The 15482-nt window shown below is 37.8% G+C and overlaps 3 protein-coding genes across 3 annotated transcripts; 2 read left to right on the top strand and 1 right to left on the bottom strand.

Annotated features, from left to right (window-relative positions):
- Positions 1 to 1534: 1534 nt before the first annotated feature.
- On the top strand, positions 1535 to 3196 carry LOC140773011 (3-ketoacyl-CoA synthase 6-like). The gene is made up of 2 exons (XM_073115317.1): positions 1535 to 2094; positions 2184 to 3196. Exons 1-2 carry the CDS (start codon positions 1607 to 1609, stop codon positions 3055 to 3057), a joined length of 1362 nt encoding a protein of 453 aa, XP_072971418.1. The 5' UTR covers positions 1535 to 1606; the 3' UTR covers positions 3058 to 3196.
- Positions 3197 to 4358: 1162 nt separating this feature from the next.
- Positions 4359 to 6905, bottom strand: LOC140773012 (ACD11 homolog protein-like). Its single transcript, XM_073115318.1, has 4 exons — positions 6493 to 6905; positions 6053 to 6225; positions 5376 to 5521; positions 4359 to 4729 (listed from the first exon to the last, which is right to left on the bottom strand). Exons 1-4 carry the CDS (start codon positions 6733 to 6735, stop codon positions 4623 to 4625), a joined length of 669 nt encoding a protein of 222 aa, XP_072971419.1. The 5' UTR covers positions 6736 to 6905; the 3' UTR covers positions 4359 to 4622.
- A 3856-nt stretch (positions 6906 to 10761) lies between these two features.
- LOC140773628 (14-3-3-like protein) lies at positions 10762 to 14363 on the top strand. The gene is made up of 6 exons (XM_073116282.1): positions 10762 to 10918; positions 11665 to 12079; positions 12173 to 12251; positions 12719 to 12841; positions 13906 to 14022; positions 14108 to 14363. The coding sequence occupies exons 2-6, from the start codon at positions 11673 to 11675 to the stop codon at positions 14162 to 14164; spliced, it is 783 nt and encodes a 260-aa protein (XP_072972383.1). The 5' UTR covers positions 10762 to 10918; positions 11665 to 11672; the 3' UTR covers positions 14165 to 14363.
- The last annotated feature ends 1119 nt before the right edge of the window (positions 14364 to 15482 follow it).

The raw sequence follows: 15482 nt of genomic DNA, 5'->3' as shown, positions 1-15482 counted from the left end.
ATCAAATGAGATCTAATTAATTATAGTCCTAATAAAAATATTGACCTAATTAATATTTTTCCTTAGGCAAAAATATCGATCAATTTAGCATTTTGTCTGATCCTAAAATACTGAACTGATCAGCGTTTATATAAATAAATTTTTTTAACTTAATCTCATAATAATTACGGTAAAAAAAAATATCTGAGATAAAAATGCTGAACTAACTAGTAGCTTAATATTTTTGTTAGAGCTACTTAGATCCTATTTTAATAATAAGTTAGAGTGACAAGTCAATTTTGATATATCTAGTTCGGTCAAAACCTCTGATCTATTGGTATATAAAATTTGAAAGAGGGTTAGTTTGGTCAAAACAAGGACAATCGCTAGTCCAGCACGGCGGTGTTTTATCTGGCCGTGTACTTAGAGCCGACAAGCATCACTGTCAGTCGTCATCCAACTCACTATGATGTCTTTAGTTCAAATGGGCATGCGATGCATGATACAATGATCATGGGTGATTTCATGAGAAAAATAGTAAGAAAGAAAGGACATATATATTTATATATATAAAGAATCTAGCGTCAATATTTATAATTAATAAGCATTCATGGAAATAAGAACCATAAATAAAAAGATTAAACTCATGGGCACCTTTTATATCACTTGTGCCATGCACAGAGTGCACCTCTTACCAAATGTTTCATATCTAACATAGCAACGTTGGATGCATGGTCTATCTATCGTATTAAATAAGAATCTGATAAGCAGTTAATCATCTTAGTGATATTGCATTAACTATGTAATCATTCTAATTCCATGCAGGTAAAAAGAAACAAAACTATTTCCATAATATGAGACTGGAATCTAATCGAGGCTCCTTTTCTAAGCAATCCATTCAAATAGTATAAAAGCTTTGACCTCGTCACGTTTGGTTGTTTAGTTGCATGATAAGAAGTAATAAAATACTCTTTTAATTTCCTCAAGTTTGGTTACTCCTCCATTAACAAGTAGGATAAAGAACAACTCACAATGAAGTGATACGTTGAAATTATAGAGAGCAGTCATCATCACTCAAGATGTGCACGGAGAGAAAGAATAAGAAAAAGATCTCGTTAAGTTAGTTGGATGGTTGTGCTAATAAGGTCGTAAGGCTTGTTAAGGTAGGCAATCAGATACATCTAATCCCCAATTGATATAAATTTCAAACCTTATATTTACTAATTAAGTTGTGGGTATCTTCCTACCCAATGTGAGTCATAGCTGAGATAGTCAACGAAGACTCGGCAAAAGAGAGCGACGGGTAACGTTTGGTAGGCACAACTCCCACTACTTGGTAGGGTGTTTTCTGAGAATAAAGCTCAAGATGTCAGACTCGAAGCGTAAATGTTTTGGAATGTAGGGTGTGAAATGCAATATTTCTTATGTTAGATATAGAGAAATGAAGATGATGTAAACTACAATGACTGGTAGTCCAGTTGGTAAAACTACCCATCTAACTCTCGCATCCTGTAACTCACTCGGTCTATTAAGTCGACTCCAATCTCCCCCCTCTTCACTCTCCCAAACTCCAACACGTAAACACAATCTTCCTCCCGTTCACAACCACGAGGTCAGTTGGTAAAAGATGCCGTTCATGGCCGACGTGGCGGAACAGCTGACCCGCCTCGGCCTCGCAGGCGTCGACGAAGTCGGTGTCCTGTGCTTCGCCTTCCTCGTCATCCTCGCCGTCGTCTACTTCATGTCGCGCCCCCGCCCCGTCTACCTGATCGACTTCGCCTGCTTCAAGCAGCTGCCGAGCTGTCGCGTGCCCTTCGCCACCTTCATGGAGCACACCCGACTCATCACCTCCGACGAGAAGAGAGTCCAGTTCCAGACGCGCATCTTGGAGCGGTCGGGGCTCGGGGAGGAGACGTGCCTCCCTCCGGCGAACCAATACATCCCCCCTAACCCCACCATGGAGGCGTCCCGGAATGAGGCCGAGCTGGTCATCTTCTCCGCCATCGACGATTTGATGAAGAAGACGAATCTCAAGCCGAAGGACATCGACGTGCTTGTCGTCAACTGTAGCCTCTTCTCCCCGACCCCATCCCTCTCCGCCATGATCGTCAACAAGTATTAAGCTGTTGCGCTCGCGCTGATATTATTAGAAGACTACTCTTATATAGAGACGGTGTTTTTAATCTTCTATTATATTATGACAGGTATAAGCTCCGCGGCGACGTGCGAAGCTTTAACCTCTCCGGCATGGGTTGCAGCGCAGGTCTCCTCTCCATAGACCTCGCCCGCGACATCCTCCAGGCGCACCCGGACTCGACCGCCCTCGTCGTGTCGACCGAGATCATCACCCCAAACTTCTACAAGGGCAGCCGCCGCGACATGCTGCTCCCCAACTGCCTCTTCCGCATGGGCGCCGCCGCCGTCCTCCTCTCCAACCGCCGCCGCGATGCCGCCCGCGCAAAGTACCGCCTGCTCCACGTAGTCCGCACCCACCGCGGCGCCGACGACCGCGCCTACCGCTGCGTCTACCAGGAGGAGGATAGCGAAGGCCACTCCGGGATCTCCCTGTCCAAAGAACTCATGGTCATCGCCGGCGAGGCGCTCAAGGCCAACATCACCACCATGGGTCCTCTAGTCCTCCCCATCTCGGAGCAACTGCGATTCGCCGTCTCCCTAATCCGGCGAAAGCTATTCAACCCAAGTTTGAAGCCATACATCCCAGACTTCAAGAAGGCATTCGAGCACTTCTGCATCCACGCAGGGGGGAGAGCGGTGATCGATGAGCTGCAGAGGAGCCTGCAGTTGTCCAAGGAGCACGTCGAGGCTTCGCGCATGACGTTGCATCGGTTCGGCAATACGTCCAGCAGTTCGCTGTGGTACGAGCTCAGCTACGTGGAGTCGAAGGGGAGGATGCGACGAGGGGAGCGGGTGTGGCAGATCGGATTCGGCAGTGGGTTCAAGTGTAACAGTGCGGTTTGGAAGTGCTTGCGTGATGTGAAGACTACTCCGGCCGATGGGCCTTGGGCTGATTGCATTCACCGCTACCCTGTTGATGTCCCTGAAGTGGTCAAACTATAATTTTCGATATTTCTTCCTCTTGTTCGATTGGTGTGGATTAATTACTTTTTTCTAAGTTTGTTTCTCTTCTATCACTATCAGTGATATTTGTACGTTATTCTCTCTTTTTTCTTAGTGTGTATTTGTACCTTCTCATGTACCATTTTTTTTTTTTTTTTGTTCACCTATTCACTAAATCTACATATTCCACGAGGATTGATATTTGATCAATTTTCTACTAAAATGTGAGATTAAAGTTTAATAGATTTTTTTAATGGATAAAAAATGCAACAAAGGGGGTACAAAAGATAGTTTGATGAAGATATCACTTCATTATAATCTCTTAATATCACTGTGTACTATATATTTCATTCCCATCAGTTTGGAGAATGTATAGTGTTTAATATGACCATGAACAAACTATTATACAACTTGACCATGCATTGCTATGAACTGTTTCGTAGCTCAAACCTGATACAAGTAGCTAAATTGTTCTTCCTGACACGATCTAAAGCTGAGAGCAACTTACATGCAAGATCAAAGTAAATTAAAATCATCCAACCACCAAGAGTTTACAACGAGTAATTAAAACATCCGACGACGAAGGCTGTTGTGATTCAACCATGGTCACTTTCCTGGATCAGAAGGTTCCTTTTCCCCACGTCTACTTCTTCGAGGTCAGACCCGAATAGGAATCGAGCGAATTCCTGGACTCGTTCGTCGTCTTGAAGCTCGAAGTCCCTCGGCCCTCGGCATGAGGAAGCTAATAGAAGCACGAGTGCAGCCATGATCAGTAGCAGAGGAGCAAAGAAGACCAAGAGCTCCATAAGATAGCCTCGAAACATCTCTCGCACTGAAGAAAAGAAGCCAAGCTTTAGATTCGTCGGCTTCTTGGAACAAGGTAATGGAAATGAATGGGCTTCTCCTTCACCTTTCTCGTGGGTCATAGCCATGCTATGCATGAGAAAGGTATAGTTAGTTGAGGAGCCTTTTCCTTGTCACGAAAAGATGAGCAATGGAGGCACGGGTCAGAAGTTTATATACATTAGCTCGATCCACAATCTTGGGAGCAGATCTTTGCAGCGAGGACTGCACGAATTTCCTGCAGTCTGGCTCTACCACCCAATTATTGCGTGCCACGTACCGTGGCAACTCCTGAACTCACATTGCAGAGGTTCTTTTTTCTTTCTTTCATGTCTTATCTCTTCATAGAAAAGATTTGTTATTTGGTTGAGAGTTTGGAGCTTCTCCAAGAGATTCTGACAAGTGTTATCTATTTCTCACTCCAATAAAAGAGACCACAATTTCCAGGTGCAATAAAATTAAGGGAAAATGGATCATCATCTCCATAATGTACATAAAAATGAACTGTTCCAACATTAGCTTCTCCATTTGTGACCTCCAGGCTAATCTAAAGCAATGTTCTGAAACTGGACCGAGAAGCAGTGAGAATGGTGATTATGTTAACTAAAAGAGAAATGCTACAAACTGGCACTGCGGAAAATGAATAATGAAGCAGCCTCCGCAGACAAAGGAGGGGGAAGAATTAACAGTTGGGAAAATGGTGGCAAGCTCTTCAACTCATTTCACCAGTCTAGGCTAATGTTCCTCGAAAGAAAAAGATTGTCGATGTAATGTATAATGGGACTCGAAGCATCAATGTAACGTCTCATTTCCTTCTGTACAGAGTGATCTGCAGCAACGAAATTGAAGACTGTTATACATCTAGAACAGTGAAAAGAAAACCCAAGTTTAGATATTGTGTGTTATAAAATGAAAGCTAGGAATTATGGAGGCGTAGACAAAAATAAAAAACAAATAAATGAAATTTATGAAGAATTGACAGAGTTTAGAGGAGCCATATTTGAATTATGCATGAAATTCACAGTTCTATAGTAGTTTAATCTTTTTTTCTTGTTTGACATAACCAAAGTAGAGGTTTTAGATTTGTGTCCTGAGTATGAGGTAATTAACTTCATTCTAGGTAGCTTAACAGTTCGTTAAATTATCTCGATTACGTTGAAATCTAGGAGGACATTTTTATGTTATTTGTCTCATTGTTCATGTACTAAATTCCTTGTCAATTTTCATGCGGTACAAGCCCTATATTCAGGAAGAAGTATATACATTAGGCTGTTAGCATCACAACAATTCTCAGATATCATATCAAGTTGATGATTTAGTATCTGAAAATAAACATGCTGCAGAAACCACACAAACAAAGAATAATGCAGTGATTCATTGGAAATCCTGAACTTATGGGATCTAGGAAGCATCCAAAAGTTTCACTAGTAACTAATTAATTGCTGGGATCTAAATCATTGCTGAAGTAAGCTTACGTGTTTCATTTAATCGTTCTATCAATTGATCCTTAGTTGGAAGAGTATACATTCCAGCACAAACAGCCGTCCTGATCGCCCAATTATGGAATGGCGCACAGACTTGTCCATAAGCAATTGAAGCAGCTTCCTTCAATGAATCTTCCCTAAAAGAGAGCATGAAAAGCAAGAAAGATTAAATTGAGCCATGGGATGCTGAACACTTGAACACATGAAGAACCTTATAGTATTGACACAAGCATATGTTTGCCATGAATTTGTTCAATATAACTACATTATTTACTGTTCCTTTTAGTGTTTCTTCAAAGCCTAAGGGCAGAGCACAACTCAGCCTTTGCTAGAATTAAATCCTTACAAAGAGAAAAGTAGACAACAAATTGAACATCTCTTGGATAAACTAATAAGTGAACACCAAAAAGAGCACATTGACCATCTTATATTTAGGCCAACTTATATTCCCAAAAGAATAACCATTTTCAAAAGTTGTCATCTTTACTAATTAAGCTCCACTGGGCTATATTACTTAACTATGCCTTAGACACAATGCCAATAAATAATACATTATTTCCCCTAGCATCGAACAAAAAGTATCAAGAAACAAAACTACAATAGAATATATTTCACACAAATACAACTACATGAGAATGAAAAAGATACAGCATCAAGCATAAACATACTCAGTTGATAGAAACTGCTCAAATAAAGCTCTGATGAGATCAAGGCCTAGCCTGACTCTACGTAGATTACGCGAATGGCTTCCTTTGTTTCTGACAGTGTCACGTTTGACATCATCTTCCAGAATATTATTCAGTGTTTGATATGTCTTTGACGCTTCAATTAGGTCATGTACCTGTAAATGAAACACAAATTGTTGCAAGTTTCCAACAATGAGAATATATGTGATTATAAAACTATAGGCATGTTTAGCTCAATGATTGTTCTCCAAGACAAAATAAACATGAACGTCAAAGAGATAGTATATAGTCTAAAATCACATCAAGATATCGCACAATTTGATATAACAAATCTTAAACCAGAGCATAGGTAAAGGATTATAACCCAAAACCAATTAGACAGGAGGAAAAAGAATAAAAAAATTATTAAAAAAAAATCAAACCTTGGCGACATACTCCATCTCAGCAAACTTGAACGCGATCCCTAGAAACCCGAACAAGACGGACACGAGCGAGCAAGCATCACCAAAAGGGGCGAGACGGAGGTCCTCGGCACCGCCGCCGGCCTCGATTGACCTCGCCAGCTCCTCGAAGGCCTCCGCCACGGCGGCGAGGGGTGTCGCCGCCTCGGATTCAGTGGACGAATCCGAGCGCGAGGAGGAGAAGTAGTAGGTTTCTTCGCCCATGGTAGATCGAAATCGCGAGGAACTCTTCCGTGGAGAGGAACAAGAGGAGGGTCAACCTTCGCCTCTTCTCTATAGAGAGAAGAGGGAAGGGAGAAGCGTCTAGTCTCGAATCCTTTCTTGGAGGAGAAGCGACCGGCCGTTGCGGGCGATTGCTTTGGGGTCGAACGGTAGTTAGAAACAGAAGTTTATTAACGGTCAGTGGATCTCTGCCATTGATGGAGGGGATTCTCTGCAGCACGATTTGTATAATTTTTCCTAAATTTAGGAAAAACTATACAAACCGCTCCTTGCGTTTTACTTTTATTATATATTCTATACCCTTAATGTTAGGTAGCTTCATAATTAATTTAAGCAATTTATAATCTGGTATTTTGCTAATTTAAGTCTGGTTTTACCTAATTGATGGGATGATTACAGTGGAAATTTTACAATTTTAATATTTTAAAATCTCTTAAATTTAATACTAACAATTAAAAAAATTGAAAGTGATGTAATTAAGGATCCTACGATTTGGCTTGCGGGGAATCCTTGTCCGACCAACCGAATCCCTCCTGGACTGCGTGCTGGCAAGCCAGCTGCTAGATATGGTTTTGTTTATTAATAACTCCAAAAAATATTCCAAGAATTTATTCTAATAAAATGTCATTTATCCGTTTAAAATAAATCTGAATTTATACTTAGTTCTTAATTAAGAGACTAAACTTATTATTACCTGAAAAAAAAATACTATTTATTATATATATATATATATATATATGTACTCGTGCATTTGATTTAAAGTATTGATGAGCTGGCAAGCCACCTGTTGATGAGCTAAATGAGCTGGCATATTCTAATCAGAATGATTGCCAAGTGAGGCCAATCATAATATGAATTAATTAAGCATTCAGTGTATCAAATTGCTCGTCTTTTATTAACTATTAAGCATAAGCAACTCATAACTGTGATTTTTAAGGGCCACTTAGAATTGAGAATGCTGATTATGATTAAGTGAATATATATATATATTTTATATTCCCTTTGTAAAACTAAAAGAAACAACGTATCACCTACATATAACTATGAATCAGGGAAGAACTAAAAGAGAAGCAAGTAATATGTACATATAACTATAGATTAGGAAAGAATTAGAAAAGAGAAATTATCTTAGTATATAAATATATATAATAAATATATTTTAATAAAAATAATACAAAGAGAAAAACTACCTAGTATATACATATAAGTATGGATGAGAAAAGGATTATTTATATATAATTGCGGAGTAGGAAAGATTTGAGGCGGAGACTACACATATAGTACGGAAAATAATTATCACCGAGGAAAGAACTAAATGAGTTAAATTACATAATATATAAAATAATTATGGAATGCCATTTGCAAGGTTTATTTGTACTCAAATTATATTTTAAAATATAATTTATATTTATATAATGTGTCTAGATTTTTATGTATAAACATATACAATTATGCACAAGATATGAGATATTTGATAAAGAATATTGAAATAAAATACTAATTTTAAAATCAAAGTATTAAATGATTTTAGAATCGTTATTGAAGTGTTTAAATGATGTCATGATGGTTGAAGAAGTATAAAATTTTACCTAAGTACATAGGAAGATGTTCAAATGCACTCTGAGCTTGTTCAAACACACCCTGCAACTGTTTACACCGCGTTCGCATATATAGAGAGCTTGTTTTGGTCGTTCAAACGCACTTTGCAGACATTTACGCATATTGAGGTGGCGTTCATACATACAGAGGTTCATATTTGGTGTTCGTAGTAAATTCACACTTCAAGTCACCATGTTCGAACATAAACCGATCGCATTCAAACGCATCGACATAATTGCAAATCTAGAGTTACGTGAGATTTGATTTGATTTGACTTAGATTTAGCTTTATCATTATGAAATATTTATCTTATTTCTAACAGAATTGATGGAGAATCTTTGAAGAGATATTTATTTTATCTCTAAGAGATACTTTTACTTTATCTCTAGAAATATAAAAGGGTTTAATCTAACCCTACTATTAATCTTGAGATCATCTTTTGAAGACTAATAGAAATCAGTTTTCAACTTTAGATAGAACGTGCTGATTCTTCCTCATCTCAACACATTTATATTAGATCTGGAAAACCTACGTCTTGAGGGTCATTAAGATAGAAGGATTGGCTTCGACGTTCACTGAGGTTTAGAAACCTATCACGAAAACTCTAAGGTTAGTACAAATTAAGTCGTGGAAGTTGACGAGTGATCTATAAACTTCTTATTAGCTACTATAGGTTTTAGTGATTGATTTTGATCTGAGTTTGGATCTGTTATTTTTTATCTGGTTTTGGGTTTTTTCACGTAAAAAACTTTTTGTATTTGCTATCGTCTTTTTTTACGCTTTATTTTTTGCATATTATTATTGATAGCGCGTAATACATTTAATCTCCTAGGACGTTTCTTATATTTTTTTTCAATTAATTTAAAAGCATACCTAAGTATTCACATAAATTTCATTCTTTTTTCACCATTTAATTACAATGTAATGCATTCTCATAACTAAGTGAAATATTTTCCAATAATAGCATAATACTTTCTATTTGAGTGATTTAGATAGCAATGACATGTAAAGAAATTTAGTAAATATGATGCAGAAAAGATAAAGTAACCTTTCAATGAGTATTAATCAAATATACTTTGTAGTTAGACCAGCATAATATGTAAATACGAATAATATGCATTACAAAAAAGAAGAAGTCATTTTCTTTCTTTTTTTTCTATATTTTTTTTTAGAGATCATGCTACCACATTCTCATATTACGCTGATTTAATTATGAAATATATCTAAATATATCTGATAAGTAGTCATTGGAAGATGTCTTTATCTTTTTTGCATTGTACTACAAAATCTCTTTACATATTATGATATTTTTAGTAGATAATTTAAATTTTTTTCCTAGTAGGTATTCTAAAGTTAATAGAATATATTATGTTATTATTAGAAATATTCAATAGTTGTTTACATATTATGTATGGTTTAGCTCTTTCCGGACTCACAAATATATGTAGTTTCTCTAGTTTGAGATATATTTTTTTTGAATAAAGGGGGTTTATCTAGGATAAGCCCTCTCTATTTGGTATGGGACTAAAATTTGGTAAGAAGTGGCTCGGTATCTTATGAGCTATAGTTTGGATAGGGTTTGGGTTAAGAAATGGATCCGAACATACAAAAGCCATAGACTAGGTTGATTGGCACGCTTATAAACCGGATTAAGGTTTATGGTGCGCTATTTGTATGTGATATCGTGCTAGGAGTTGGGTATTTGGCTTAACCCGCTTAGGCCTAACTTAAAACCGCCCAATTTTAACTGAGCTAAACCTTGCTCAAGCCCAGTTAAGCTTGGCCTACTATGCTCTTTTATTTCTATGATTTTTTAGTCTCACATAAGATATTTAACTATGTTCTTATAAAATATAACTATTATATTTTCGTAGGAGATCCATTACACTCAGTCTATTATGATATGATATTTTGTATAACTCGACCCGTCATCCTACGTCTAGACTAGACTAGTGGACAGGTGTTATATTCTAGCTCTACCTAAACTCAGCTTAACCCAACTTATCGGATTTGGACCCAACTAATACAAATAAGATACTGAGCTATATATAGACCCAAATAGCTGCAATAAACTAAATACTAATATGAAAGAAATAAGCAAGATGACTCAACTCAATTAACCCGCTACAAGAGGTATATATATATATATACATATATGAAAATAAAAATAAAAAGAAGAGTTTAAAATAAATTCATAAAGATTGCTGCACCTTAAAGAGATGGAATGTTTCTATAAAACAGCGGCTAGCGTTTCCGTCCAATCTCATTCGTCCACGTTATCCCAACGGCTTGGGTGACCTCTTGGTGTTCGTACATAAGTGGTAAGTATTGAAGTAGAAGGTGGGGGCTCCACTGCCCCTCGTTGCGGTGCAACGTTGACCGGAAGCGATGTCGTGGCAGACATCCATGTGAGCGGCACCAGGTGCCTCCTCCTCCTCCGACCACGTGTCGATCATCCATTGGATCTTAGGCTGGACTCCATTGCTTCCCATCTCTTCCCCCAATCGAAAAATTGAAGCTTCGAGAGAGGGGGAGGAGTGAGGAGGATAGAGCAGGAGGAGGAAAGGTAGCTCTCTCTCTCTCTTTTGGTGATCATTTTGATGTTTTTGGCTGTAATTTTTTAGCAGATGTGGTTGTAATTTTGGGTGAATTTGTATGATTTTCTGAAGGTCTAACAAATAGAATCTCAATTCTTTGTTGTTTCGTGGCAAATTTGTGATCTTCGGTGCTTTTTTACATCTCGCGATTTGTCGAGGAAAGCAAAACGTTGTTAAATTTTTGGCGTTATTGTTGTATATAGTTCTATCATTTCATGCATCGGGGGAAAATAACGCAACATCGCAAGTGGACAGTGATTGACCTTATTTTTAGAATATCTGTTCCCTGTTTCTAGTTGTAAGTTAAAATTTAAACACGCGATTGATGGATGCTGCAAGTTCTACTTTAATGCTTAGTTTTTTGTCAATAAAGTTTCGTCGTTCCGCTTTAAATTAGTAGATCTCGAGGGCTTTTTTTTTTTTTTTTTCATTTTTCTGAATGTAAATGAAGCATAAATGGATCTAAATACCTCTAGTAGATTAAAATTTATGGATCATGGATGAGGAGGAGTTCCTCTTTTTGATCGTTTTGTTGTTAAGTGCCCAACATATGATCTTGGTGTCCTATAATGCAGCAGTCCAAGTATACCTTTAAATGAGAAAACAATGGATCATAGATGAGGACTTCCTCTTTTTTTTTCCATGGTTTGATATTTTTCAATTTTGTTATATAAATTAGTGCCCAAGATCTGATCTTGGTGTCCCATGATTGCAGTAATCACAATGTCTCCAGCTGAAGCATCCCGTGAGGATAATGTGTACATGGCCAAGCTGGCTGAGCAGGCCGAGAGGTACGAGGAGATGGTAGAGTTCATGGAGAAGGTGGCTAAGACAGCTGGTGCGGATGAACCCACGGTGGAGGAGCGCAACCTCCTCTCTGTTGCCTACAAGAACGTGATTGGTGCTCGCCGCGCGTCCTGGCGAATTGTCTCCTCCATTGAGCAGAAGGAGGAGAGCCGAGGGAATGAGGACCATGTTTCCCTGATTAAGGAGTATCGTGGGAGGATTGAGGCTGAGCTCAGCAAGATCTGTGATGGAATTCTTAAGCTGCTCGACTCCCACCTTGTCCCTTCTGCCGCCACAGCAGAATCCAAGGTGTTCTATCTCAAGATGAAGGGTGACTACCACAGGTAAATAGCGAGTTAAGAAAATTATGTTATGCTGGTTAGGAAGAAAAGCACCTTTTTGAATGGTTGGATAATAATACTATTGCGCATATATAGGTACCTTGCAGAGTTTAAGACTGGAACAGAGAGGAAGGAGGCGGCCGAGAGCACTCTTTTGGCATACAAGTCAGCTCAGGTTGATCCTCTTTGGTTAATTTACACGTTGTGAAAATCTCGTTTCTTCCCCCATCATTTTATTTCTCGTCTTGTTCATGGGAAAATAAATTCTCTTAGGTCCAGTTAATTATTGGTACTTGGTGTTAAGGGCATGATATGTATTATTAGTTTGTCATCTAATAGCTTAAGCTTTTAGATTAATTGGTTATTTGGTATGATACAATTTTTCTAGAGGACAGGATTTCAGACCTCAATAACCCACTTTTATTCCCTTGCTTATAGTACTGCGATATAATGGGTCGTACAACGAATTATCTATCATTTGACCATATCCAGTATTAGCTTTAGGGGGCATGTTATGACATACATTGCTGGTTTGCAACTTAAGCTTTTGAGTTAATTGATTATCTAACATTTATATTTATCTTTAACTCTAGCTTTGCAGAAGATTTTTATGAAATAATCTGGACTTTGATATCTTTCCAGGATATTGCATTGGCTGAATTGGCTCCAACTCATCCAATAAGACTTGGGCTTGCTCTTAACTTCTCAGTGTTCTACTATGAGATCCTGAACTCACCAGACCGTGCTTGCAATCTTGCTAAACAGGTTTTCTTATGCAGTTCTTTTCAGTTTTTGCACAGTAATTTGGTGTTTATCTGACACTAAATGTTTATTTTGATACTAGGCGGCATTCTCTAACTTGTGGCTAGCTCTTTGATAGCCTTGCATAGTGCGTCATGAAAATTACCAATGGCACTTCCTGAAAGATCTGTCGATCATTTGTATACACCTTACTTATGATAAGATGAACTATACAATGCAGATCCGCATGGGTACCCTATCAATTTTATCAGATTCACAACCCTTCCCTCAATGATATTCTTCCATTATGTTGATCAGTAGAATAAGACCATCATTTTTTTTTAAATTTGTTAACTGACTCACTTTTTTCAAAACAAATCAAGTTACACCTGTCTTAAAAGAGTCTTACATGAACTTACCTGTGAATCTTAGTATTGATAATCTAGTTATATCCATCTTGAGAATCTTTCCATTGAAGTCTACCATTTGATATGAGTCTTATCTACTTGTGAATATGACTGGTTATGCAGATTTGTGCCCTCCATCAAGCAAATCAGTTTATGATGTTAGCCAGATTTCTTTAAACAAGGATTGATATTTAGTTTATATGATAAGCTGAAGTCTCATTTTTCTATTCTCACGGCTCCAGATTGCAGGATTCTCATTACTGTGCAGATTGAGGGTCAACTTATTATTTGCTTATAGATTGTAGGGCCTGTTGTGACACCAAAATAAGTATGTATTGGACCACTTTTCTTTCTTTAAAGATAATTCTATCTTTTCTGTTTCCCCCTTTGAACTTTGTCTCTCAAGCCCCTCCATGCCCTTGTTGAGCTTATACATAGCAAGCATCTTCCATGTTCTGGATGTTACTAGCATTCCCATTTTAAGATCATTCCCTCTGATCGGTTCAAATCCTGGCTGCAAATAAGTGATCTGCTAGGAATATGTGGAATGTGGATATTCAGATGCATTTGATTTTGACATGCTTGTTTTGTATGACTGCCTTTTTACGCTTTTGATTTGGAACAATACTCTTGAAGGTTGTTGGCATTGAACTATATCTTGTTGAAATCTATTGTGTGTAGGCATTTGACGAGGCTATCTCTGAACTGGATACCTTGGGTGAAGAATCCTACAAAGACAGCACGTTGATCATGCAACTTCTTCGAGACAACTTAACATTATGGACTTCTGATATCACTGTATGTTCTCGAATCGCTTCATCCTCGTCAACTGATGGATTAGGCCTCACAATGTCATTATATCTTTTTTGTTTTTGCTTTGCAGGAGGATGGTGCAGATGACATCAAGGACGCCCCTAAACGGGAAGGAGAGGGGCAGTGATAAGAAACCACCACATCCACTGCCATCTATTGATCAACTTTTGTTCGTAATAATAGATGGAGTGGGAATGCTTATGTTTGCACACACTTCCTTTTAACTGATGAAGTTTGTGGGTGAACTTTTCTATGTGACAAAAGTGCTTTAAGTAGTGATTGCTTTATGGTTTTATTTAATGGATTGCTCAGTAGCTTGTGAATGATTCTCGGAGAACTCCGGTTCCATGTATTGCTCCAAAATATTTTGTCTTAATAGAACCAATAAACGTTAAAACACTGACAATAAGCAATGCAGTATGCCAAAACATGGAATCTTTTTATGTTATTGGTGGTCAAAAAGGCAAATTTTTTACCTTAAAAAAGGGGCACAAAAGAAGTTTAGGTACATCTCTGGAAACCTAAAGCCTCTCTGTACTAGTTACTGCAGCTCGCAATGGCGTATTCGTCACATGTAGGCTAGTTAAATCTGTGTGGCAATTTAAATATTGTTTCACTGGGTGGGAACTGCCTTTTGTTGTCTCAGGAGCCTCTCCTTAGAGCAGATCTGAAGTATATATATATATATATATAAAGGCAGCTTCTCCAAGGAGTTCTTGTGAGTTCTATTCAAAAAAAAAAAAAAAGGAGTTCTTGTGAGCTCGATTCAATAATGAAGCTGGACAGGTTATGATATTGAGCCTTAGGGCCTCAGCTTCTGCAAGGAAAAAGGTATTGTAAGTTTTGTGAACAGTCCAGCTATAGTACAATCTGCCCGAGAAGATGAATCAAGAGTGAGATATGACTTGAAATGTTTGGTTAGTATGAGTCCAAATAGGAAAAAAGAAAGGATTTTTAGTAATTTAATGAGTAGAATTATATAAGCTATAGATAGGATTAATGGCAGTTAGTCAAAGAACAGTAGAATGTTATATAAAAATTATAAGGAAAAAATAAAGGGTTGGGTTACTCAAAGATGGGGTGTTGTTAATAAAAAAATTTGATGAAAATGTTATTTAAATTTTTTTTCTATATTTTAACGCCGCCGAGGACATGTACACTACTGCTCACTTTATATGTTCTGAGCCAGTAAAAGAAAAATCCTACTGAGAACATTTATTCCTTGGGTTTAAGCCTTAAGGCTCAAAGCACAGGTAACTCTAGTTATATTAGCCATCATAATGCACACAAAATAATCTCTATTTACTACTGACTTCATAGTATTCTCTCTTCTTCTCAAAGAAAACTTCAGGTTAACTGAGCACTCAGGAAATCTTGAAAGTTTCAATTACTTCTCTACGATTCTGTCTAATGTACTTTTTTTCCCTTAATCAAATAACAGTACT

The sequence above is a fragment of the Typha angustifolia genome, chromosome 13 (genome assembly GCF_048772165.1).
Source record: "Typha angustifolia cultivar Huaian chromosome 13, ASM4877216v1, whole genome shotgun sequence".
In the NCBI taxonomy this organism is placed as follows: domain Eukaryota; kingdom Viridiplantae; phylum Streptophyta; class Magnoliopsida; order Poales; family Typhaceae; genus Typha; species Typha angustifolia.
This window is presented reverse-complemented; position numbering and strand designations above follow the sequence as displayed.

What these genes read in the sequence shown, in the direction of transcription:
- LOC140773011 (XM_073115317.1), top strand. Translation starts at nt 1,607, where the DNA reads ATGCCGTTCATGGCCGACGTGGCGGAACAGCTGACCCGCCTCGGCCTC. An exon ending in TCCGCCATGATCGTCAACAA is followed by an intron (nt 2,095 to 2,183) that starts GTATTAAGCTGT and finishes ATATTATGACAG; the next exon opens with GTATAAGCTCCGCGGCGACG.
- LOC140773012 (XM_073115318.1), bottom strand. Translation starts at nt 6,735, where the DNA reads ATGGGCGAAGAAACCTACTACTTCTCCTCCTCGCGCTCGGATTCGTCC. An exon ending in AGATGGAGTATGTCGCCAAG is followed by an intron (nt 6,226 to 6,492) that starts GTTTGATTTTTT and finishes TTTCATTTACAG; the next exon opens with GTACATGACCTAATTGAAGC. An exon ending in GAGCAGTTTCTATCAACTGA is followed by an intron (nt 5,522 to 6,052) that starts GTATGTTTATGC and finishes GCTCTCTTTTAG; the next exon opens with GGAAGATTCATTGAAGGAAG.
- LOC140773628 (XM_073116282.1), top strand. Translation starts at nt 11,673, where the DNA reads ATGTCTCCAGCTGAAGCATCCCGTGAGGATAATGTGTACATGGCCAAG. An exon ending in ATGAAGGGTGACTACCACAG is followed by an intron (nt 12,080 to 12,172) that starts GTAAATAGCGAG and finishes GCGCATATATAG; the next exon opens with GTACCTTGCAGAGTTTAAGA. An exon ending in CTTGCAATCTTGCTAAACAG is followed by an intron (nt 12,842 to 13,905) that starts GTTTTCTTATGC and finishes TATTGTGTGTAG; the next exon opens with GCATTTGACGAGGCTATCTC.